The sequence below is a fragment of the Trachurus trachurus genome, assembly GCF_905171665.1.
Source record: "Trachurus trachurus genome assembly, chromosome: 18".
NCBI classification, from domain to species: Eukaryota; Metazoa; Chordata; class Actinopteri; order Carangiformes; family Carangidae; genus Trachurus; species Trachurus trachurus.
Window position 1 is genome coordinate 28,736,750 of NC_139909.1, and position 24,190 is coordinate 28,760,939.

General features: G+C 43.1%; 1 protein-coding gene across 1 annotated transcript in view; it reads left to right on the forward strand.

Moving 5' to 3' along the window:
* The window catches only part of LOC311002080 (adhesion G protein-coupled receptor L3), a 224,850-nt gene that overhangs the window by 109,385 nt on the left and 91,275 nt on the right, over window positions 1-24,190 (forward strand). The window contains exons 5-6 of the mRNA XM_083993299.1: window positions 9,549-9,658; window positions 22,866-22,880. Of these exons, the coding sequence (XP_083849425.1) occupies window positions 9,549-9,658; window positions 22,866-22,880 (125 nt within the window). The remainder of the gene's footprint in view (window positions 1-9,548; window positions 9,659-22,865; window positions 22,881-24,190) is intronic.

Sequence of the window (24,190 nt, forward strand, 5' to 3'; positions counted from 1 at the left end):
GCAAACACATTGGATTCTCTTTTGTTTTAGCTGTTATTTAGTAACACACTTCATAATGACTACACACTATAAAGCATCAGTTAATAATGTGTTTAATGATTATTTTTCATACTCAGTTGATGAAGGCTTCAGATTTATAAATCAAGTATTATATCATTTACAAAGTGTGAGTAAATGATTAATGCACTGTTGTGCGTGTTAGTAGATTTATGCTGCACTTTACACATGCAATGATTTAGACATGGACTAATGGGTTAGTGAGCGTGTTAATAGACGTTTTATTATAGATGAGCTAATTAATCGAGACTTAAAAACGTTTATAATTGCTAATAAATTGCACACTAATTAGTATCAATGTAGGAAATATGGTTTTTAAATGATGAATTAAGTATTAGCTAAGGCTTGATAGTGTGTAGTTATTATAAAGTGTTACAATGTATTTTAATATAATATACAAATATAAAAGCAAATCATATCTTATCCTATGAGAGATAATATAACAGGTAAAAATCAGTCTTGTTAATAAATAAGACTCTTTAGTTTGTCTTGATGTAAGTCCACATGTATTTTAAGTGTGCTCTTAACGACGTCAGTGTCAGTTCAAATTCCTCCACTCCCACGAAACCTCCCCTGGTTTAAACCGACTGAGAAGAGCAGCCAACCTGAAGTAAAAGCATTCCCCTAAGAAGCAGCGCTCATCCTGGGAGGAGTGCATCCCCTGAGGTCGTAACCTCTGTGTGACCTGCCCTTGAATCCTTCTGCCTTGTCTGACAAAGTAGCAGCAACTGGCTCTCCTGCTTCTTTTCTCTTCGGCCGACAAAAAGCAACATTATATGGTGTTTACAATTACAACACAGCACACATTGATATTATACATGGTTTATTTAGTGATTGTTACATGGTAGTATATTGTAAAATGGAATAGTTCAAAATTGTGTCAAATTGGCCCATTGCCATAATCCCTATAGTCATAACAGTAGGTTTGTTACAGTACCTTTAATTGTCGGTGCAAGCTATTTTTAGAACGGCGGAGCAGAGCCGTGAGCTGCTCAGAGCTACGCTACGGAGGCTCATTATGGGATTTCTTGGTTTCCCTCATCAAACTCATCAAATACACAATCCAACAACTCCAAAACGCTCTGGTGGACAAGTTGTGACCTGCACATTCACCACGCTATGAGATAATAACACAACGTTACCAGTTGTTTTAGAGGGAAATACATGCAAAACCGCTGCTGTGCGTTGCCTTCAGGGACAGTTTTTCAGCAAGCAGACTCTGCATTTACCTCTAAAACAACTCTTAATGTTGGATTATTATATCAAATCACTGGGAAAAAGTATAATGAACACATGAAGAGCTAAAGTAGATGTGTAATTATAATGTGCATGTGTTAAATGTTCTCGCTGATAGAAAAAAGAAACCTGTGGGTTGCTGCTGTGTTGCATTCAATCGACTGGAGGACTAAATGTCTGCAACTTGAACTTTTAGTGACCGCAGCCATAGACATGAGTCTTTCCCCTGCAGACTGTTTTCATGTAGTTGACACTGTTGAACACACATTATTGAATATACAGCCTCTAAAGTGCTCTGAAAATAGCAGTGGATACATGCCTTCTGTTAAAGGATGTGGTAATAAAAAAAGTGCCGTGTATCGGATTTCATCTTCAGTCGGTGGGTGAACGTACAAATAGAGCGAATCGGAGGAGTAAAAACGCAGCGACCATTGTTTATATTTGTCTCATCCATCACTCTGAGCCATATACAAGCATGATCTCTCGTCTCGGTTACAAAGTATTATTTTTGTCATCACCTCGGAGAAAGTGCCCACTCGTTCCAGCATGTGTTTATCAAGCTGAGCTGGCACTTCGCTTTAGGTCGTCTCTCAGCCCAGATCCAGGCGGAGGACCTTGTGGACCAATCCGTATGTCACCCCCCCCCCCCACCGCCGGAACCTCTCAGTATGAACTCTACATTTTTCAAATCCTCCAGAAGTCTGTGTTCCAGTTCATCATCTCCCTCCATCCAGAGTCGTGGCGCTTTTCAGCCACTGGATTTTTTTTTTTTCCCCCTCAGCTTGTTGTTGCATTGGGGTGAACTGCAGCTTATCTCCCAAATACAATATTAGAGAGAGGGAAAACTGTGTGATGTAAAAATCTTATGAAAGCTACTAATCTGTGTGAATGGCTAAGAGGGATTACGCTTGTCAGGAGGGAAAAAACGAGCTCAAGATGCTCACTTCTTCTTCTTTTTTTTTGGAGGGGGGGGGGGGGGGGGGGGGGGCTAGCACTGAATTTATGTAAGAAAAGTTCATGAGAGATGATCAGTCTTGACCTTTGTTTGACCACTCCTAATGTAACTCTTATTCCATACTTAATAGAGCCTGATAAAGGTCATTCATACAGCTCCTGCACATAAACATCCATCTTCCCTACTGAACACTCACTCTGTGCTTTATTCATTTCTACTTAGTTCCACACACTTAATCCTGTGAAAAAAAAAGGAATATGGCTGATGTTTTGTCACCATAGTGTTTGTGCAAACAGTCTGACAGAGCTTGATGATTTTTATTTTTTTTTCCTTTGGGTTTGTGGCATGTTGCTAATGCCACCCGGTAGGCAGGAGATGCAGCAATGTGTTAATCTGAAATCCGCTCGTCTCTCCGTCACGTTTATCGATCATCTGTTGAATGTGGAGGTGTGTGTGTGTGTGCGTGAGTGTGCTGGAATAAACATGTACGTGTTCATCTGTGTTTGCGCGGCGCTACACTCTGTGATCTTAAGTACTTGAGAACAGTGAGCCCCTTCAGTGATTCATGTTAAATCCTCCACACCCACACTCGGCCATTCAATGTATGTTGCATACATTCATTTCCAGTCTTCCTCTCGCAGCTTTTTTTAATCTGCCTTGAACAGCTCCCTCAGTGTTTTGGGAAACAAGCTGTAGCTTCCAAACATAGACTGAATTTTGCAGGTGGACTCAGTAGAATAAAGTAAGTATTTATAGATTATTGGTTAGAGGTGTTCTCCCGTATACAGGTGTGAAGTAGCTCTGTGTAGGCTGAACATGTATCTAACACAGAGAATGGCTAAAACAGACTGACTGGCATGTCATGTTTGCTGAACTGGTATATCTCCTTAATATTTCCTCTGGGGTGGAACAGTTCACAAAATCCACGTTTCGGTATCACAGTTTTGTAGTCACGGTTTTCAGTTTGGTTCGGCATATGTTGTTGTTTTTAACACCACAGAAATACCATCAACATAAGATATATATCCCAAAAATATATATCTACAGTATAATGTTTTGTATAGTCACTGTAATAATAATACAATAAGGTGGTCCACTGCAATTATTTTAACAAAAAAAAAAGGACTTTATACTTTGTGTCCAATAAAGCACTTCACTGAATAAAGTATCCCTACTCTATACATACCGTAGATGTATTATATATCTCCTTATAGTATAGAGCACATTAAAGCTCAGGCTGTTTATATTTGCATTTGTCTGTCTCATATTTACATATTATTACACATACTATTGCAAAACATTTTCCCAATATGCCCCACTTGGAAGAGGACCAGAGATATCGTTTGCTTGGTGAGGTTAGTTGCTAAGTAGCTTCTTGCTGCTAGCCTCAAGCTTAAGTAAGTAAGCAGCCGGCTAAAGAGGTGTGGTAAACTCACATCTTTCTGGTTCCACTCCTTTTCAAACCTGCAGTCTATTTTCCAGAAGTTTTGAGGCTTGTAGGTGTTTGGCATATTTTAAACAGGCATGGCGTAGGAATGGCTTTCTCTGGCAACTCAAACCATGCAGCCCAATTTTATTCAAATGCCTGCTTATTGTGCATCTCCAAACATCCACACTGCTTTTCCTTACAGAAGCCTGGATGTCAGCTCAAGTTATTTGTGTTTTTTTCCTTTGTATCCCAAACAATTTTCCTGACAGTTGTGGCTGAAATTTTTGTTGGCCTACCTGACCCTGTCTTGGTATCAACAGAACCCCTCAATTTCCACATCTTTATAAGAGTTTGAACACCGATGATTGGCGTCCTTAAATCTTCGGATATCTTTTGTGTATCCTTTTCCGGTTTTATAAAGTTGAACAATCTCCTCCCTCAGGTCTTTTGATAGTCACTCGCTCAGAATCCAGTAAAGTCAGCAGTGGATGAAATGTGCAGGTGTTTGTCAAGAGCCCAGAATCTCACTTTTTATACGCAGACACAAATTACAGTACAGGCAAACAAGTCCCAGGTGTGTTGTAGCCATTTAAACCTGCCTGTGTCGGTCCGTCTGTGTATTATCACACCAAACCTTTGAGGGTATGTAAACTCTTGATCGGGACCATTTGGGTTATGCTTATTGTTATAAAGCCTTGTGATAATTCATGAGTGTTTATAATGTAATGATAGTTATACACGTTTATAAGCCAATTAACACATTATATATTTATAATGCATTATCAATGTGGGCATTGTCAGCGAGTTACTAACAATTATAATGTATTATAATACCTGACCTTATAAGTCATGATAAAATGCTTTATAGTGTGTTATGATTGTAGTTATAAAGGATTACAATCATTTCACTATAGTTGTACAGTGCTATAACTGTGTTATAACTCATTGTAAGTATGTTATAATGCATTATAAAGATAGGTGACAAGTAAAGTGTTACCAAATATGTTCATCCCCCCCTTCCTTGCGCCTCTGGTTGGGTTTGGTGATCCGTGTGCTTGTACAGGAGGAGTTAACTAAATCAGCGCTGGTTTTCCGTGAATTCAATCGCACGCGCCCCAACCCTCCCGAGCACTTAGAGAGCATTAGCATGGTTGTTAGAGTTTATTTGATAATCCCCAGCTTGGGGTATCTTTTCAAAAGTAACTCCAAATAATTGGAACATAGTGAATAAAAAGATACATTATATTACACTCTGCGGCGGCTCGACAACAGAAAACTTGATACATACGCCTTAACAAGCTTCTCTACGTGAACAATAGGCTTCCGCTGGGACCTCAACCGATAATTCCTCTTTCTGTAAAGGAGCTGCACTAATTGACACTCAGCTGTTGCCCTTTAATACTTCTCGGTTTGACTCGAGAGCGAAATGCGGAGTGTTCAAGGCCAGAGCTTCCCTTCTTCTTGTAGTGTTTTATTTTTTCTTGAGCTTTTCATGGGAGTTTTAAAGATTTTTTTTTTTGTGCTGCTCCACGAGACAGGCTGAATGAGAGAAGATGGATGCTGCGGCGTGGAGCTTGGAAAGATAATGAATGAAGTCGACCATGGGTGGCAAACACCATCACTAAAGCGTAATGGGTCCCAACAGAGGGACGTGGATATTGACCCATCCCTCACTTTTTTTTCTCTTTTCTTTTTTCCCCCATCCCTTCACACTCCCCTCCACCTCCTCTCTTACAAATACAAACTCTTACAAGTGTGTGCACAGCCTCTCACACACACACACACACACACACACACACACACACACACACACACACACACACACACACACACACACACACACACACACAGTGTACACATAAAACAAAACAATACCAACATGCTCTCTGTCTGGGCGCTCGCCCCTCGGTCCCTGAAGCGCCCGTGCATCTCTTTTCTCTTTTTGATAGCGGCATGTGTGTGTGTGTGTGTGTGTATTTTTCTTGGAGGTGAGGCAGTTTGGATGTGTTTGCTCTTCTTAACTGAAAGCAAACGGAGAGTTTGCGCTCCCTGACAGGGACTGTTTCATCAAACATATAGGAAGTGAGGGAGAACTCCAGAGACGTCCCCTCCGTGCAGAACGCCAGCTGAACCGTCTCCCTTCTTATTTGACTTACTTCAGGCAAACTTCTTTGATATGGATTCTATGGAAAATCACTCAAAGCAATTTGGCATGTTGGAAGCAGATTCAGCACAGCTTTGCGGTTCTCTTCTTTTTTTTTCTTCCCTACCTGAACTTTAAAAACCTTTCTCTCCCTCCACTTGGTTTGTATTTTTTCCTCCTGATATAAATCACTGAAGCATTTGTCTTTATCTTTTTTTACTCTCCGATGTGGACAAATCTGTCCAGCTTCGACAGTAACCACACTCTCCCTGTCTTATCTTGGGCTTTTTTTGTTTTCTTTCTCTTATTCAAAGATTGATTGATTGATTCACTCATTCATTCATATTATTTTATTTTGGTCCTGGGGTCAGAGGTCAGCAGACTGAGTGACTCAACCCACATACTGCCATCAGAGGCAGCAGTGGGATCAGCCAGCGATTATAGTGATTACAGTTAGTGCTTACATAGGGCTGTGGTGCTTTGTGCCACATCTCCCCCTGTCAGCTGGCAGTCTGAGCTCCAGTCTGCCAGTTAGAACAAACAGCAGACCAGGGAACAGGAGGGAAAAAGGAAAGCTCTGAGGGAGGAAAACCCAGAATCCTGATAGGAAGAGTGCCATCGGTGGGCGGAAATAGCAAAATCAAGTTTTTTGTCCTTTTTTTTTTTCAATATCTTCACTCGTGTAGAGTGTTTCATCCAGACGACAGTGTAATCCTTCATCATTTGCTGTCACTGTATGTCTAGTAGTGAGTTGGTAACACTAGAATTAACAAGCTTTGTATGCATCCTCTTGTATATGGTTTGCTCGTGGAAGCGGCGCTTCAGTCCGTGTAGCCGGCAGAACCATCCAACCACCTGCTGTCTACTTCCTCCTATAGTGCGGATGTAAACTGCATACATATGTGAACACATCAGTCAAAGGGAATCCATTTCCCTCCCTCGCGCCCCCACCTGCCGGTTCAAAGGGGCTCCATCAGAGCCAAGTGTCTGATGAAATCCTGATTACCCCCCTAATTGGTAATTGTGAAGTCGTCGTGGCACGTGGCGTGGGCAGCTTCTCCCACGATCGATTCCCTCTACCTACTCCGCCATTGATTTGTGCTTAATACATTTAATTGTAATTATTTCTCCACCTTATTTTATTCCCTCACAATGCCTATAGGTGCCTTCAGGACACTAACAGGAAAAGCGATCTGAGAGGGGAGGGGGGTGGGGGGGATTTGTTGCTGTGTGTGCAGAAGTAAAAATGCACAGCAGTGATAAAGGGGATTTTTTGAATGTGGGTCAAGATTGATGTTAAGGCTTGGGATTAAGTTTGCAATCCACGGTAAATACACATTATGATGTTTAATCCCTCAAGAGGAAGTTATTAAAATCTGTGATTAAAATTGTAGATTTGGTCCCAGCTTGACTTCTAGAGGAAGGATGGACGACAAAATATATTTGAGTTGTCCATTTCAGAATTTCAGCTGTCCAGTTTTCAGTAAGAAACAGAGAGGAACAGCTACGTGGAGGCTGTTAGCCAATGAACTGCATGTGCATGTCCATGTCCGTGTCTGTGTCTGTGTCTCCGCCAAAAACCTCTGGCTAGTTACATCTCCTCTATCCATCTCGCGTCTAATTCTATGTGACACTTAATCTTAACTTGTGTTCTCAGCCGCTGATTACAAAACCCTCCCGGTTCTAAACAGAATAAACCGCAACATGGTGGCGAGGAGGAGACAGCGGTGGCGTGGAGACGAGGCGGCATGCCTCTGTAATTGTTTCTCAGTTTCATGAGCTTGACCTCCTTATTTATTTGACTGGCATTTACTGCCCGGGAATTAACTCTTCGCAGGCCGCAGACAGCCGAGCGCGGGTGAGTGAGTGAGTGACAGAAGGTGAGGGAGGGTGAGGCCGGGTTCATGAACCCATAAAGCTCACATGGGAGAGACTCGGCAGACCATATCTCATTACCGGCCTGGCTTGAAATGAGATGGGGCCCTTTTTTGCTTGTCCCTCACTGGTTTCCATTGATTAGTCGGCAGCCAATCAATGTTAATTAAGGTGTAGAGAATCCTTTAATTGTGGCGTATGAATCATTGTGTCAGACCCCGCCTTGACCTTCACAAGACTTACACTGTGAACGGCCGCGCGACGGAATAAATACCTCTTTATGTATTGTGAGATAATGGTAGTGTGGTAAACGAGTATGGATTTGATGGATGGCCATGCTGTGTACTGCAGCAGGCAGCTCAAAGAGAAGCTCAGACCAACCTTCATATCCTGTTTTTCAGCTTCGCAAACAGAGCGCGGACAGATCAATACTTGACAAAATGTGTAAGAGTTAATGTTGTGAGATAAGTGTTGCTATTATGTGCAGCGAGAGGCCTCTCTGTGCATATGAAGTGGGGCTCTGATTGATGACTGCCAAAACCAGAATGGCACATGAGAACACCACCGGCACTGTAATTGTGTTTTTTAATGAAGACCTACATTTCACGTTAGAGCCGATTTCGCACTCAGTTGATTGTGTCTACACCCCCCCCCCCCTTTCACCACCACTGCACCGCTGCACCATCCATCATGTGGTATTAGCAGTGTGACCTGTACCTGCTTTCAGTGTCTGACAGCAGGTGTACGACTTTCACCTTTACTCCTCAACAGGTTTTAACCACCATGCTGATTTCTGAACCTTTGGAAAAAAAAAGAAAAAAAAAAAAAAGAGTGAACTTCATCATGTCGCACACTCACACTGCTCCTGTGCACAATCCCTGTGTATTCACTTCTGTTGCCTTAATCTGGGTGGTGGTGGAAACTAAGTCCTGTTTTCTTGCAGTCTGTGCTCGACTATAAATCCAGTGTAAGGCAACGTTACAATAAACCTCTTAAAACAGCTTATACAAACCAATATACAGCAACCAACTCCTCCAGATATATTTGTTTCAATGCATTATGATGTGTTTTCTCACTTTATTAAAACACAAATTAAATCCATTGACAGTGTCAATAATGGATTCATAACCCTGAATTAATTGTTTTTAAGCTGTAATAGCTGCTACTCATTGAGAATTTCAATTATAATACAGGAAAATATAGTGAAGCTAATACTCATGATGATAATAATGTGAAATGTGAAGCCTAATAATCAGTGACTGTCGACCAGAGATATGCTGTATACTGTGAGCTCTTAGGTCTTTAAAGCACTTGACCCCACTGTACTGTACGTCTCTACACTCTGGCCTCTCATCTGGTCCTTGTTGGCTGGAAGCGCTCCTCCCTCCTCCAGTCATTTTAGTGGTGCACTTCCATAAAGCTGGGGGACTTACAAGAGTCATATTCAAATACGAGATCAAAGACAAAGCGACTGAGGGCAACTGGACAGTGTCTTTTCATTGGGTCTTTAATGTCTGTCTTAAGCACTATTCTTTTTTGCCAGACTGCAATATTTTACAGGTTGAGTCATAATATCGGAGTCAGTTAACCTGAAGCTGATGTGTAAAAGTGTTGGATCAGTCCTTTAAAATACCAAATAAAGAAATCCTGACTCAGTTCATATATATCAAAGAGAACACACTGGATGGATGGATCTCTTTCATAACCACTAGAGCTTCATAATCTTCAACTTCATTAACCACTAATCTAACTAATGTGGTCTATGCTGTGGCCAATCAGAGTGATGCGATTGTGTGCGGTTGATATTTGTGCTTTGTTCATTTTAACTGAAATGACCTTCCCTGTGTTTTCAGATGTAACAACCGGACCCAGTGTGCCGTGGTGGCCGGACCCGATGTCTTTCCCGACCCCTGTCCCGGAACCTACAAATACCTGGAAGTCCAGTATGAATGTGTACCTTACAGTACGTACTCAGTCTCCAGTCTCTCTCACACTCACAATAACACTCCTAGTCCTGACCCATCATCACTCCCATTAACAGCAGTGACTCATCAACAACACAATCAACATGCTATGCTAGTAATATTCCAAATGTCCAAAATATCAAATGTGTCATCCATCGTAACGGGACGGATAAGGATTGCAGGAGGAGATGTGAGGACGAGTGATAACACAACACCCTGTATGATTACGGGAAATATTATTGACAGTGTTGTTTACATGTGAAAAACAATCCAGCATATCAGTGTGATGCAGCGTTTTCCCATTGACGCCACATTTTTTTCCCCTTTTCTTTATCAGTCATTCAAGTCTTTTGTTGCCACCGACAGGACGTTTTCTTCATTTTCCTCATCCCGTACGGCATCAATTGTGTCAGCATCGCGCCATCTTCACATCGAACATCCCCTGTGGAATATTGGTTATGTAATTTATTGATGATAAAGTAAAGGAATCCCACGTACACGCCATAGATACCGTATTTAAAGTGATACGGCGGGCAAATAATTTGAGACTGATGTGGATTTGTAAGCCAGAGTGACGCTGCTGTGTGGGGAATAGTGTTTTCAACAAAATGCTAAAAGGAATAACAGTGCGTATCCATTAATGTATTCAGTCAGAGATAGTATTAGCTGTGTTTCATTTTTAGATGGTGCCTGTCACAACCTTCCCATCAGCTCCCCCAGTTCACAGCACTTTTAATATCTTTGAGGAATCATGTCTGATCATGTCGTGTCTCTGTTGCGGCGGCAAGAAAGGGCTGTTTGACTTTCATCAAAATGAAACGCACTTGTTTTCCAGTTCAGTTCAGCTCGCTGGATGCCAGTTAATGTTTCAAGCCACCGAGGCGTTTCTGACAGGAGTAAATAAAGAAGGGTTTGATTAGAGTGGCAGGTTAAGAGAAACAGAAATGATAAAACAGCACCGTCTCATGACCCGAGTGGGAAACATTTGGGCCGGGACTGGACGGATCAGCATGGGGGCAACAGGATGAGCATGCAGAGAGGAAGTCCAGGTGAGGCCGGGGGAAGTGGAACGGACATGGCCGTATGACCTCCGGCGTTGTGTTTCCTGACCTTTTGGAAAAGTCAGAATAATTACGTCTGCACAAAATCCTGACATATCGCACAGTTTGCTCCGAGACGATATAAAAGTGGAAATATTCACTCATGGGTTTTTTTTGGTTTTTTGTATCTGTGTAGTCTGCAGCTGCTGGGCCCATGTGAACTCTCCTAATTCCAAATCAAAACCTCCTCCTTTTTTAACATTTGATGTCGTGACGTGGCCGCCTCAGTAGTCTGTGACAGGAGCTTTCATGTTGGGAAGTAAAAAAAATCATTTCTACCTGTGATCCAGAGCTGACAGATGGCTCCTTTATACCTGGCTCTTTGCAGTATCCACATTTTTACTATCTCAGCCGCCCAGTGTCAGTGTCTCTCTCAGATGTCCATGTCCAGCGCTTATACAGTAGCTGACATGTAATGGGCAGAAGACAACTTTAATCAAGTCGCCAAAAAGCTCTTGAACAGCACTGGGGTTATTTATTTGATCTTGTTTTGCCCAATCCACATTTACTTTCCTCCTGATCACCCACTAGTTTGGGTTGGGATCCCCTTCTGATCCTGTCACTTCCACTCAAGCAAAAATGATGTCTCTTTTCCAAATGTATGTGGTGGACATTATTGCAAAAGTGTCATCTGTCCACTGCTGAATCTTGTTTTTTTCCTTGTGCGTCCTGACCTCAGCGACAGAAAGGACTCGCCTTCCTGTCTGACGGGAATTCAGCGTTCCCAGTCAGTTGACTTCCCTGACTTCCATTTCTAGGAACTGATGCAGGAGTGACTCTTAAAATCTTTAAAGGGAAACTTTGCATGTCCGGTCGCTTTTCCGCTGTTCTGCTCTCTGTTTTGTGCATTTGTTTTTTAACGAAGCCGCCAAGAAATCAATCCATGCAGCGGAGGATAACATCATATCATATACGTTATGATGTGTATATTTGTGTAATCTAATCCATCATAAACAGATGTGACGGGTTATGTAGCGCGTTTGTGTCGTGGTGTCGCAGAGACGAGAGCTGGGACACCGGGTCAGGGGCTCTGATCTTACCAGGTTGGTTTTCAGCCAAGAGACGCTGGTGGAAGGCAGAGAGCTCCATTCTCCCTGGAACTAGTTACAAGTCATTGATTTAAAGCAGAAGTAAGCGATCCGGTGGTTTTGTCTAACTTCCTGTCAGCAGATGGAGTTAGCAGTCCCCGCCCTCGTCCCTACGTCACCACATTCACGCGCATCCCTTGGCTGCACACACAGAGAGGACCGCCCCTTTATGCCGTTCTCTCTCCTCATTGGATAAAGGTTGTAGGATACAAGGAAAGTTTTCTCCTCGGCTTACAGCAGAGCAGAGTGACTGACAGACCCGTGTTTCAGACCAAACACTCTATAGAAGTGATTGCTGTCGGAAGATAGAACTATTTAAGACTTATATTAACACAAATATTCACCTTACACTGCTTTAACCATCACAAATACTGCAAAGCTGTTTCATTAAGCTAAAAATGTAGCATAATTCCTCTGTAAGGCCACTTATGTCCTTTATTGGGGATATTTATCACATTATGTTGGGTCTGCTGCCTCGTCCGGATCCATCCCCATTCCCATCATCTGCCTTAACTTCCAACCTCCGCGTTCATTTCTAATAATATCCTCATCTTCCTCCAGAAAAGCCCAAGTGAAAACACGGGCCGTTCATTCAATACTGTTGGAGAAGTGCTTCTGGCAGCTTTGTTGCTCTAACATTTGGGACGCCTATTAGAGGTGCACTGGGGAGGAGAGCGGCTGCACCTTGTGTGGTAGAAGTATTTGCCCAGAGCGATCGTACAGTAGCACAAAAAAAAAAAAGAAGAAGAAATTCTGCTGGCAGCGCATAAACATTACAGAAGTCATGTAGGCGTTTATTTGTATCTTGAGTGGGGAACCAAAGTGTAATCACTAGCGGTCACTGGAGACGCATTTCGAGATGCATTTTATAGCCGGGTGTGAATGCAATTCATTTGTGACCGCCCAGTGGACTATCTTCTTACCTCCCAGAGGAAGCAATCAGATCCTTATGGCTGGAATGAGACACATTTTAGAGGCAGAGCTTTGTGTCGCTGTGTCTCGCTTAAATTTTGTATAACTTTACCGATCTTACATAATTAATAATACACACAACTGACAAAGCATGTTGATATCTACCTTTAAAAAAAAAAGAGGTCAAACTGGTTAGTAATTGGTGACAAATCATCAGGGTGTAGAGGTATGGTTTCACAAAACAGCTCAATTGTGGATGGGCTTTTAACACCAGTCTCTCTGCTGAGTTCTTGAGACAGAGTGAAGGATCTGACTGTTTAATAAGAGAAGCAGCCACCCGTGACTCCCAACTCTCCTTCAGCGCTCCAAGTCCGGACTCTGTATTCCACTGACAGCCTCTCCCTAATACTCTTTTTCTTCCAAGTATCCCTCTCTTTTCACTCAGATTTTGTCCTTTAAGTGCTCTCACTGCCCCCCCACCCACCCTCCTCTATTTGCTCCACCTGTTTCCTCGTGGTGCCGCAATCTCACTCGCCCCGCCACCCGTCCCTGCCACCTTCTGCATTCTGCTTGCGGAGCATCTTTTTTTTTTTTTTTTCCTTTTCCGAATAGATTACCGCTCACTTCTTCCGTATCTTTATAAGCCGGGGCGAGATTGCACAACCGGAGACGGCATTAATAATGGCAGAGGAGTGTGCTAAATCGATGGACACATGCCGCAGATACAATATTGATTTTATTAATTTGCAATTTGATCCGCTCCATCAGTTGTAATGGGATAAAAATGTTACAATTACCACTAAGAGTGTCGTCGTGCGCCCCGTGCTGTGTGGCGGTGTCACGGCGCAGTGGCAATCCATCATATTTTTTCATTTGAGCTGCTGTCTGGATAATTATTTGATATGAGTTGTGTGTGTTTCTTGTGAGGAAATAGCATCACGTTGAAGAATGAGAAAGGCAAAGCAGCGCTGATAAAAAAAAAAAGGTGCAACAATAAAAACAGAAATTGATACATCTTGTATTGTGCATAATACATAGAGCTGAATACAATTTGCTTGTATCTACTGGTGTATGTGTGTGTGTGTGTGTGTGTGTGTGTGTGTGTGTGTGTGTGTGTGTGTGTGTGTGTGTGTGTGTGTGTGTGTGTGTGTGTGTGTGTGTGTGTGTGTGTGTGTGTGTGTGTATGTATATATATATATATATATATATATACAGTATATATATCGCAGGAATGTGAGTATCTGCACTAACTCATTTGTCATCTGCCAGAGTACTCTTTCTACTTTGTAGTAGTGCTATGTGTGCATGCTCCCCCATGCACTTTACAGATTAGTAAGGCTACCCTCAGGCAGAAGTAATGTGCTGACCCTTTATGATGACTCATAAACATGACTGTGCTCCATTGGCTGACATCTGTCTCCGCCTCGCCCTCTCACCCCCAAGACTTTCCGCGGTCCACGGCTCTTCTCTCAGTGCCCTATTAAAGCCTCTGTCTTCCTCTCCGTGGAACTTTCCTGCCTTTTTCACAGCTCCTCCCTAAAGGTTGAGCTCATGAGAGGTCGCCACAACCGTGTCTCCCTCCAAAACCCCCACACGCTGCCGCTCTGGCTTCGTCGGCGGTAATGAAGCGCTTACATCCACTCGCTGGCCTCACCGGCTCGTCGTCGCACCAGAAAGCCAAGTGGTGATGCCATGTCTCTCTGTTGTTGAACTTGAAAGCTTGCTGTTACTTTTTTTTTTCTCTTTTTGTCCTTTTCCCCTGAGTCAACCACCTCTTTCCAGTAATTAGATGTAGCTCTTTGTGTAGTTTCCATTGCAAATTGACTCATTTGGTCCAGATGACCGGTCAAAACCTTCACCCTCCACTCCAAAAACCCCCAAAATAAAATAGACTTACAGTACAGTAGGGGCTAATTGCATGTCCTGCCAGGGAACCGCTTGTTCAGTTCACTTTTCAAAAGCGACACTTGGGTGTGTGCAGCTGATGAAGTGGAGGGAAAGTGAGAGACGGCGAGGCAGAGACAAGAAGGGAGTGGGAGAACAAAGGAAGAAAACCTGCTGGCAGGCTGTTGCTATACATAAGCCACTAGTTCCCCCCACTGTTTGGAGCTAATAAGGACAATGTAGAATCCTGCCTCACACAGTGGGATCCAGCTCAGCCCTGTCAGATATGGCTCATGCTTTGGGAAGCTAAGCCAGGGCATATAATCATGCAATCAATTTTCCTGATTTGAAGGGAGCGCCGTAATCCTGAGCCTCATTCCTCATTTGAACTTGCCATGTAATGTGCTCTTTTATTTCCAACTTACCTAATTTGTTTTTAATTCATTTTGCTAATAATAACAGCGCTTGCAGGTTCAGGAGGGGGCCTAATCGAATAATGGAATAGATTGTTTTGGCAAGTTTTGCTCAGCACCTGCTACCAATCTCCGTGTCCTTCTGTGTTGGCAGGTGAAGCCATGAAATTGATGCTCTACACATGGATATCATTTACAATGCAGTTTTGGGGCATAATGTAGTGTGATTACAGGGCCTGTTAGTCAGTGGTCACACCTAAGGTAAACAGCACCTGTGCGACCAGGATGGGACTGCACGGCTGTGATCGTTGTTATGCCCCAGAAATCTGTGTCTGATCAGTCCGCCTCATGTCCGCACACACATCTAAGGATTTTTAGATTAACAAAAGAAAAAAAAGATGTCTCAGCTGATGCTCGAATGAAAATGTGCTTTGATATTTGCCCACACTTAGTATTCAAACATCATCAGCGCTCTACCTTACAAGCACCCGGGCGGTTCTCTTTGCCCGGATAATCTTTCTGCAACTTTTAAGCTTCTTGGAGAGTAGATCACTCTATGTGGCGTTATCAGTAAATCTGCTAAGCAGATTGTATGGAAGTTCAGTGGCTTTTTTGCCCTTGAGCTCCTCAATCCACCTTCATCAGGTCTAGTGTGGGAGTCAGCACCGTGACAGCAGATACATCACACAACCTCCCCCCTCCCCCCCTCGCTCCCCGCTGAATGCCAGTGAGCATTACCCTGCGTGTTCAGACAGTCTGGGCTTGTTCCCTCCTTCTTCTTCTCTTTGCTCTTCCTCCCTCCACCTGAGTGACCATCTCTTCTTCTCTCCATGTGTGATGCCATCTCATCACTCAGTGACAGCTGACCACTCCCAGACCCCAGACCCAGCTCTGATGACCATGACTTTCTGTCACATATCTCACACCCACAGATTTGCAGCAGTGTCACAGCCTGATTTTGCAGGGATTGATCGTGTCACAACACATTCCTCTGAAACTGCAGAGACTATATACACACACACACACACACACACACACACACACACACACACACACACACACACACACACACACACACACACACACACACACACACACACACAGCCTATATATGTATCTATATATCTATTTAGACAGTATGTGTGTGTATATATAGAACTAGTCATTTTCCCCCCAGCCTCAGAGTGGGCGTGTCTGTGTGGTGTTTGATGGACAGCCCAGTCAGCATGCTGATTTGCTGCAGAGATGCAGAAACACAAAGTAAACAAACATGGCCTCTATAGCTTCCAAGCCAGCGGCAGTAGGAGACATGTTATATAAGATCTGTGCTACACAGCGCAGCCAGCTGCTGGCCAGCTGTGGTTGAATGGTGATGTTACTCCCACTGTTACACAAAATTTGAGTGAAATCATTTTATTGGCTTTGGGCCAGACGGGAATAGTAGACTGGCCGACTGACTAACAGCACAGACCGGGGCACAAGCAAGAAAGCAAAAAACTATTACAAATACAAATGTCTCCCTTTGGGTGCAGAGGAGGGAGAGTAGAGAGTGTGTGATGTAGGAGCAGAAAAAAGACACAAAAAAATCATACAATAGAAACATTTTGGTCATTATGTTTCAAAATGTATGTATCACAATTGGCTGATAGAGGAGAATATCTCAGATAATTAAAGCAGAAGTAAGCGATCCGGTGGTTTTGGCTAACTTCTTGTCAGCAGATGGAGTTAGCAGTCCCCGCCCTCGTCCCTACGTCACCACATTCACGCGCATCCCTTGGCTGCACACACAGAGAGGACCGCCCCTTTATGCCGTTCTCTCTCCTCATTGGTTAAAGGTTGTAGGATACAAGGAAAGTTTTCTCCTGGGCTTACAGCAGAGCAGAGTGACTGACAGACCCGTGTTTCAGACCAAACACTCTAAGTGATTGTATAAGTGATTGTTGTCAGAAGATACAACTATTTAAGACTTATATTAACACAAACATTCCGCTTACTTCTGCTTTAAGTTAGTGTTTGTTGCAGTGACCAGTGTTTTTAATTAGAATATGTGAGAAACGAGTCATTTAGACATGACGTAATACCATCACAGTCTCATACAATTAATAAAAAAAAGTTAGCAAACAGTCCAGCTTTATCACCTGCTTGATAATATACATACAAGCTACATATTTACTGTTACATAATGTTTACACATTACAAAGTGTGGTACGTATAAAGGCTGTTTTGGGGGTTAACAATGGTCTTTCTAGAGGGGGGAAAAAAGATGGAGCTTTATTTTCCCAGTTGGGAGGTGGAGATAATTGCGCAGTGATTACCAGTGTGGATAAATGGTGGTATGAACGAGGTGAATCTGGACATGTGGAAACTGTTTCCCCCCACTAATGGCTATATAAGGCGGTGTAATCTATCAGGTTCTTGTTCTGTAGCAGCTGCACTCTTGCTCTGCAGCGTACACGCAGGATCATCCCCCTGTTTCTTCACGGGTGGAGACAAAAGGAAAAAAAAAGCTGTGACATATCGGAATTAATGCTCTTACAAGCTTCCAGAAATGTTCATAAACATTTCCATTTATGCGACACAAGCGCAGCCTTTATTTCCACGTTCCCCCCCCACCAGCTCACTCACTCACTCACACTCACACACACACACACACACACGTGCACCCACACACGTCTAAAGACTTGTTGGGGTGCCAAGTGTCGAGGATATAGCACTAATTAGAGATTGGTCTCTTCAGGGGGTCTCTCCTTTTAATGATCACCCTACTAATCAAAGCTCCTTTTCCATTTCCTTGTTTTTTTTTTCTTTCTTTCTTTGTTCAGCGGGTGCTCCACCACATCCACCACCTACCCCCCACCCATCCACCTCTAATATTCCTCTGTTCTCCTCCATAATTTCAAGGTCCTTGAAAATCAAGACATATTTTAGAAGGTGCAATTAGGTTATTTCTGCTCCAGTTGCTGCAATGTTCCACAAAAATGTATTTAATTTTGTTTTGCCTAGGCCGCACTTGTCTTTTTCCTCCCTCTGTTGGCTGGTCCCACGTGGGTAGCAGTCTGGATGAGCGCCAAGTCCTTGCACCTGTCCCTCAAAAAGAGACAAACACACACGCACACATACGCATGCCGACATGTGTGCGCGCAGACAGAAGAACGAGCACACACGCATTAGCATCCTGCATTGTCAAGGTTATAAGATAGCATAGCTGCTTCCCAGTAGGAGGGAAGGAGAGAGAACGTGATGGAGACGGAAAGGAGACACCAGGGAGGAGATTGAATAAGTACGAGAAGGGAGCACAAAGAGAGCAGACAAGTGGTTGAAAGAAAAAGAGGGCTGTTGAGAAATGGAACCTGTAATGATGGTATGGGAGACTCATGAGCACCAGCGGAGGGAAATGATAGGAAAAAAAAATGAAGGAGCCGAGGAGAGAATTCAGAGAAAGAGAGATGGTAGCCTGCGTGTCCTCCCCCATCCTTAGGCACATGCTATTCAAAGCCCCGTAATTTGTGTCATTAATTAAAAAGCTGATGGGATGGAGTTAAGGGGTTTGCACTCTGCAACTCCTTGGCTGAGAGAGAGCGAATGGAATAAAAAAAAAGAAAGGAAGGAAGGAAGGGTGGAGGGTGGGGTGGGGGTGGATATTGCAAAAAATATTGCAGCCATTCCGCCATGAATCTCTATTAGTGGCTAATGATACCATTCTGATACCTCTCAACCATTAGTGTGAAATTGGGAATCGTTAATTATTCAAATGAAAATCCATACGGCTGCCGCTCACATGACGGGGTCTTTGCTCACAGCAGCTAAAGGTCTCCATTGTTAGCTGCTCTGTATGTGTCTTAAGCAGCCAGCAGACTACAATGAGCATGCAGAGCCACTGCTCCGCTGAAAATGATATGGGAAATTATGCATTATCTGAACAAATAGACTGCATTATAAATCTGCAGTTCTACAGGGCGAGGTATGGTAGTAACTCCCAGCATTTCCTGCTTACACTACGTGCACTGTCTAAGCTGAATTACGTGCACACAAACCAGTTTTTTTTTCTTTGCATTTACTGTAAGTTTTTTTTGGGTTTGTAATGAGCAGCTGCTGCATTCCTTTATAACCAGGGAAATGTGTTATTTTAAGGGGAAGCCATACATGTAGGTCGCTTGTTCGTCTTATTAAATTTGCTACAACAGCTTGACCAATTAGATAAGCCGCAGAAACGGCCGTGTCGCCTTTTCCAGCTTTGTGTTTGGCAGGGTGAACCAGCGAGCAGCCAGACTGTTACAAGCTGAATGCACACGGATCAGCCAGTTATTGTTTTTGCCCAAACCTGTTGCCAGATTTGGCTGCAACGTGGCCACTGGTTCATTCACCTTAACCGCGGCCTGGTAGAACACCTACTTTACAGAAACCAACCTGAGAGATTGATAATAAAAGGGGGTGGGGGGTAATTTAGATGGAAGATAATGTATTGATTTAGAGGTGTTGGGTGTTTCCAGATCATTGGAGCTAGCTGTGTTGGAAAGTGAAGGATCAGCATTTTAACCCCCCACACAGCCTCACTGGAGCTTATCAATGGCTAAAAGATAAGTCTGTTTGTATTGGCTGCTTCCAGGTGTTATTGTGTGCAGGGTGTTGGTAAAAAAAAGCTAATTTGTTCCATGGTGAATCTACACCAGTTATCAAACTGTTGTCAGTCTGAAAAACCCAGGAGATCTGAAAATGTATTAAGGAATTTATTGGGTTTTTCTTTTCTTTTTTTTTCATTGTCACTGATGGCGTTCTCTCCTTCTGATTTGCTTTGGCATCCAAAGAAGAATAGTCACAGCTGGTTATCTTCTCCCTCAAGGAAAGAAATCTAAACAAAAAAACGCAGCAGACGTTCTTCAGTCTTGATGGTGCGTCCAACTGTCACCGCCAGAACGGAGTGATGGATCAGGCAGCAGATTCCACCCATCGTCCATCAAATTGGTGACAACTAATTGTCGAAATTCAAACTTAAAGCATCAGCTGCAGTTGCAGCTCTGAGTGTGGCCCCAGAACCATTTTGGAACTGTTATTTATTATCATTAATTAAAAAAAAATTTTTTTCAAATTTATCTCAATCCCATATCTACTTTTAAAAAATTAGAGAGCCACTCAGTGCTCATCAACTCTTATTCAAATAATAAGCTCATCACCTCATTCAGTGTTTTTAAAGTTGATTTCATTGAAGCACAGTGTGTTGGAGAGCAATGTGATTAGCATTAACATCACCATCACACAATTCACTAGAGTGTCTCCATTATCTGCATTTTGTATATCTTTCAGATGGTCTCCATGCGAGTGGACAGTGAGTAAAAAGCTCCTGTTGTTAGTCTTAGTGGGATGAGAAAGGAAACGGAGGGACATGCTGAACTGTCTATTGTATATGTAATCCATTAAATTGTCCTCATGTGTCCTTGATGATCAACACAAAAGGCTCAAGTGTTTTTGGGCAGAAGCACACACACAAAGTTTTTTCATCAGAGCCAGTGAATGAGATGAGTTTCTTTTGTGGATGTAACCCTTTTAGAGGAGCTCCGAAATAACTACTTTTTTCTATTTGAATTTATGGGCATATTTTGACACCAGACAGGGGACAAGGAGAAGAGAGAGAGAAAAGGATGAGAGAGCTAAGTGCTTTTTAGTTACTCAGTGACAGCCGTGACCAAAATCGTATTAAGGTCACAATGGGGGTGGTTGGGTGGAGTAAAGAAGCTTTTCAAATGAATCAATTCCCCTTCTCACTCTTGCCTTTTCTCCTCGCTGCTCGCCTTGTATCTCCACAAGTGGGTATGGGAGGCCGGTCCGTCTCTGCGGCGTATGTAGCCATACATGATGGGACCTGACGTGGACAAATAGGTGTGAGTGATGTGAGCGACGACCTTGCTGCGTGGCGTTGGTGTCAGACGAGGGGCCAGATGCTGCGTGTAGCCCTGGGAGTGGCACGTTTCCTTGTCGGGGGATTTCATCCACATCCTTTTACTTCCTCCTCACCCCATCTCCCCCGGCGATTGCGTCGTATACCACTTCTCACATCCCCGCCGCTAATGCCTTTTTCTATAGATCATTACCCTCCTCTCCCCTCGCCACTGTTAGCGACCGCTCAATCAGAAACGCCGGGGCCCCCCCGCGGCCCCTGTTGTGTGGCTGTTGCTCACGGGAGGTGAAGAGGCTTCGATCGCCAACGTTTTGGCAGTTTGCTTTGATTTGATCTATGGCGTCCGCATGCGGTTTCCCAGGTATTGGCGAATCTGAGTCACCAGTAATGTCAGGTTGAGCTTTCAGCCCCCGGAGCTGTTGTTGCTCAGGCCTGGTTTGGACTTATGGTGTTTCAATGGCAGCTGGAGTATTTGCTGTTGATGAGGTGCCATGCTGTAGCTTTATGATCTGACAAACACACACTACTTGTTGAAAGCCCCCCCCCCTAACACCTTTCACTCCGCCCGACACTGCTTCACCTCATTTTTCTGTTTTGCATTGGCTCACTGCCTCGCATTAATATTGTTCTCCTCTAATAACTTTCCCATCTTTCAAACTTTCCCCCCACCGACGCCTACCCACTGACCTCCATACCTCACTCGGTTGCACTCTCCATTTGGAGGAGAAGACTCTTGTAAGCCCTGGTAACAGAGGTTAATCCTCTCTTATTAGAAGCAGGATTACTGGAGGGGAAGGGACAGGAGCAGGCTTGCTGGGCGGATGCTAACCCCTGCTACAAATGGAAGAGACCAGCAAAACGCCGTGACTGACATAGAAAGCCTGTCCATAGTGGAAGTGATATATAGAGTTAAGATGTAATAGCCTAAGTGGTTTTTCAACAGGCCTTCAGTGTACTTACTGTTGTACTTGAGTTGTAGAATCGAAACAGCTCTCACTTTTCACTTAGAAGTGGCAATATTCAAATTAAATCAAATACGTGTTTCATTAGAGAATACAGTTTTACCTCCAAGTTCTTCCAAGATCTCTGTACTGTTTAGTTTTTTATGATCTTCTACAATAATGGTTTGATTCATTCTCTCTGGTTTTGTCAGATGTTTTCAGAGTGAAATGCTGCAAACCCCACCGTACACACCGCAACCGGCAGAGGAGCAGAGTTAGAGCCGCTAGCTGGTTAACATGGGACATTTATGAGCTAAAACATCACATATGACTAGTGGTGGTGGAGGCGAGAAAACATCCAACACTATAGTCTTAGATTTGCCAGGTGGATTTCAAAATAAAGCTGGTGTTGCTCGGTGTTGCGTAATGTTAGCCATCCTGGCTTTTTGAGGTGTTTCTCAGTTACTTGTTACACCAAGGTGAACAAAAAGAAATCAATTCACACAGGTTTCCACCACTGATGCTATCTCATAATAGAGGTGTGTAGTGATATGCTAGCTTCATCAGTCAGATGATAAATGATAGAGGAGTATCAGTTTGAGACCACAACACTGCACAGTGTGATATGGACCCTATTTGCATTCATCCATTTTTCCCCTCTAGTTGTACCTTTTAAACTGAAAAGCTTGCAACCATATGTTTGAATGTTTTTTTGTTTTTTTTATGACTATGGAAAAAGTCGTATGCCGTGCATCTGTTTTACACATTCCCATCCCTCGGCCATCTCCAACAGTTTAAAACCTGATTGATCTTGTCTTTTTCCTGCAGGCTGGAGTGTGTGATGCAGTTTCTTTCTCTCCACTAACCTGATGTTCTATTGTGTGACTGTTAGAGAATAAAGACAGTTATCACACCATTAACCTGTTCTTTATTTGTTTTTTCTGTCTTTCTCTCCCCCTTCATGCCTAAACATAGAAGTGGAACAAAAAGGTAACTAAATGCCAACAACTTTTCATTTTTCACCTGCATATTCATTTTGGGGTATATGCTTGCTTTTTGTTTTTGTTTTTAAATCTCCTTTGGTGACGGGTTCAGGCATTTTTATGGGATCACTCTCATTATGTGGTTCATCGATGTGGTCTAACATGTCATTCATGGGGAAAATGAAATAGTAGAAAGTGTATTATAAATAAACCCAAACCAGCATGATTATTATTGTGTCTGATGTGTACATGTTGCAGCATCTAAAGCAACTCCTACTTCATTTCTTGTTCTTCATCAAGTCTTCTGACATTGCCACATACTGTATATATAATGGTTTTCGACCAGTGAGGTCACTACAGGCCTGCTCACCGCTGAAATCCCATAACTCTGATGTTTTTCCTTCCTGTAATAACTGAAGATTATTCCAGCTCTGCTTTATCAGCTGCATAATATTAAAGGAGAGGGCTATACAGAGTGATCAATAACTTGTCCAATAAGCTGTCAGCATTTTTGATTATGGCTCTAACATGATGATGGCTATAACCTTCAGGGACTCACCAGCCAATACTGGGAGACGGATCATAGCAGTCATATTCTTACCTTATCAGCAGTGCATGATGCTTGCAGAACATATGCTAAATCTTCACTGGCGCCCCCAGGAGCTTTGTGTTTTATTGCGCGAGTGGAAAACATCTCCTTTGTCAGATGTTAAATATAAAGCTGGATTGAAGTCAAAGATGGGAAAAAGGAATCATTAAACCAGAGTCGAGAGTTCTGCTTTAACAGCTACGCAGTAAATTTTTTTTTTTTGAGTCTCAAAGACGCCGTTAATTAATGACGTACCTCTGAAATGTGTGGCAAAGAGAATGAGAAATGAAGGTGACGGGAGAGTTGAAAACATTTTTGTTGGAAGCGATTGCGCCGCTGCAGTCGCAGTTTCTGTCAATTCCCCATGAAAGCCATGATTGCTTTTTTGTATCACTCCCTCTAATATCTTGTCATTTGCTGCTCCATCCCTGTGCTCACACATCCTTAAGAAAGCATATTTTACAACCTCCTCCTCAGAGTCCTGCGTGCTGCCAGCACAAACCTCACCCACTCTGACCTTGTACCTCAGCACATCTTGCCTTTTTTTTCTTTTCTTTTTTTTTCTTCCTCCTCCTCCAGCCGTAGAAACAGCACCTCTTAGCATTTAGCAGAGCAACCGCTGAGATGTGTGCTGAGGCGCTATGTCAACGGGACGCATCTTGCCACATTTTTCACCTGCAGGTAGACAACATGTTTAATCTTAAGAGATTACAAGAGGGGGAAGAAGC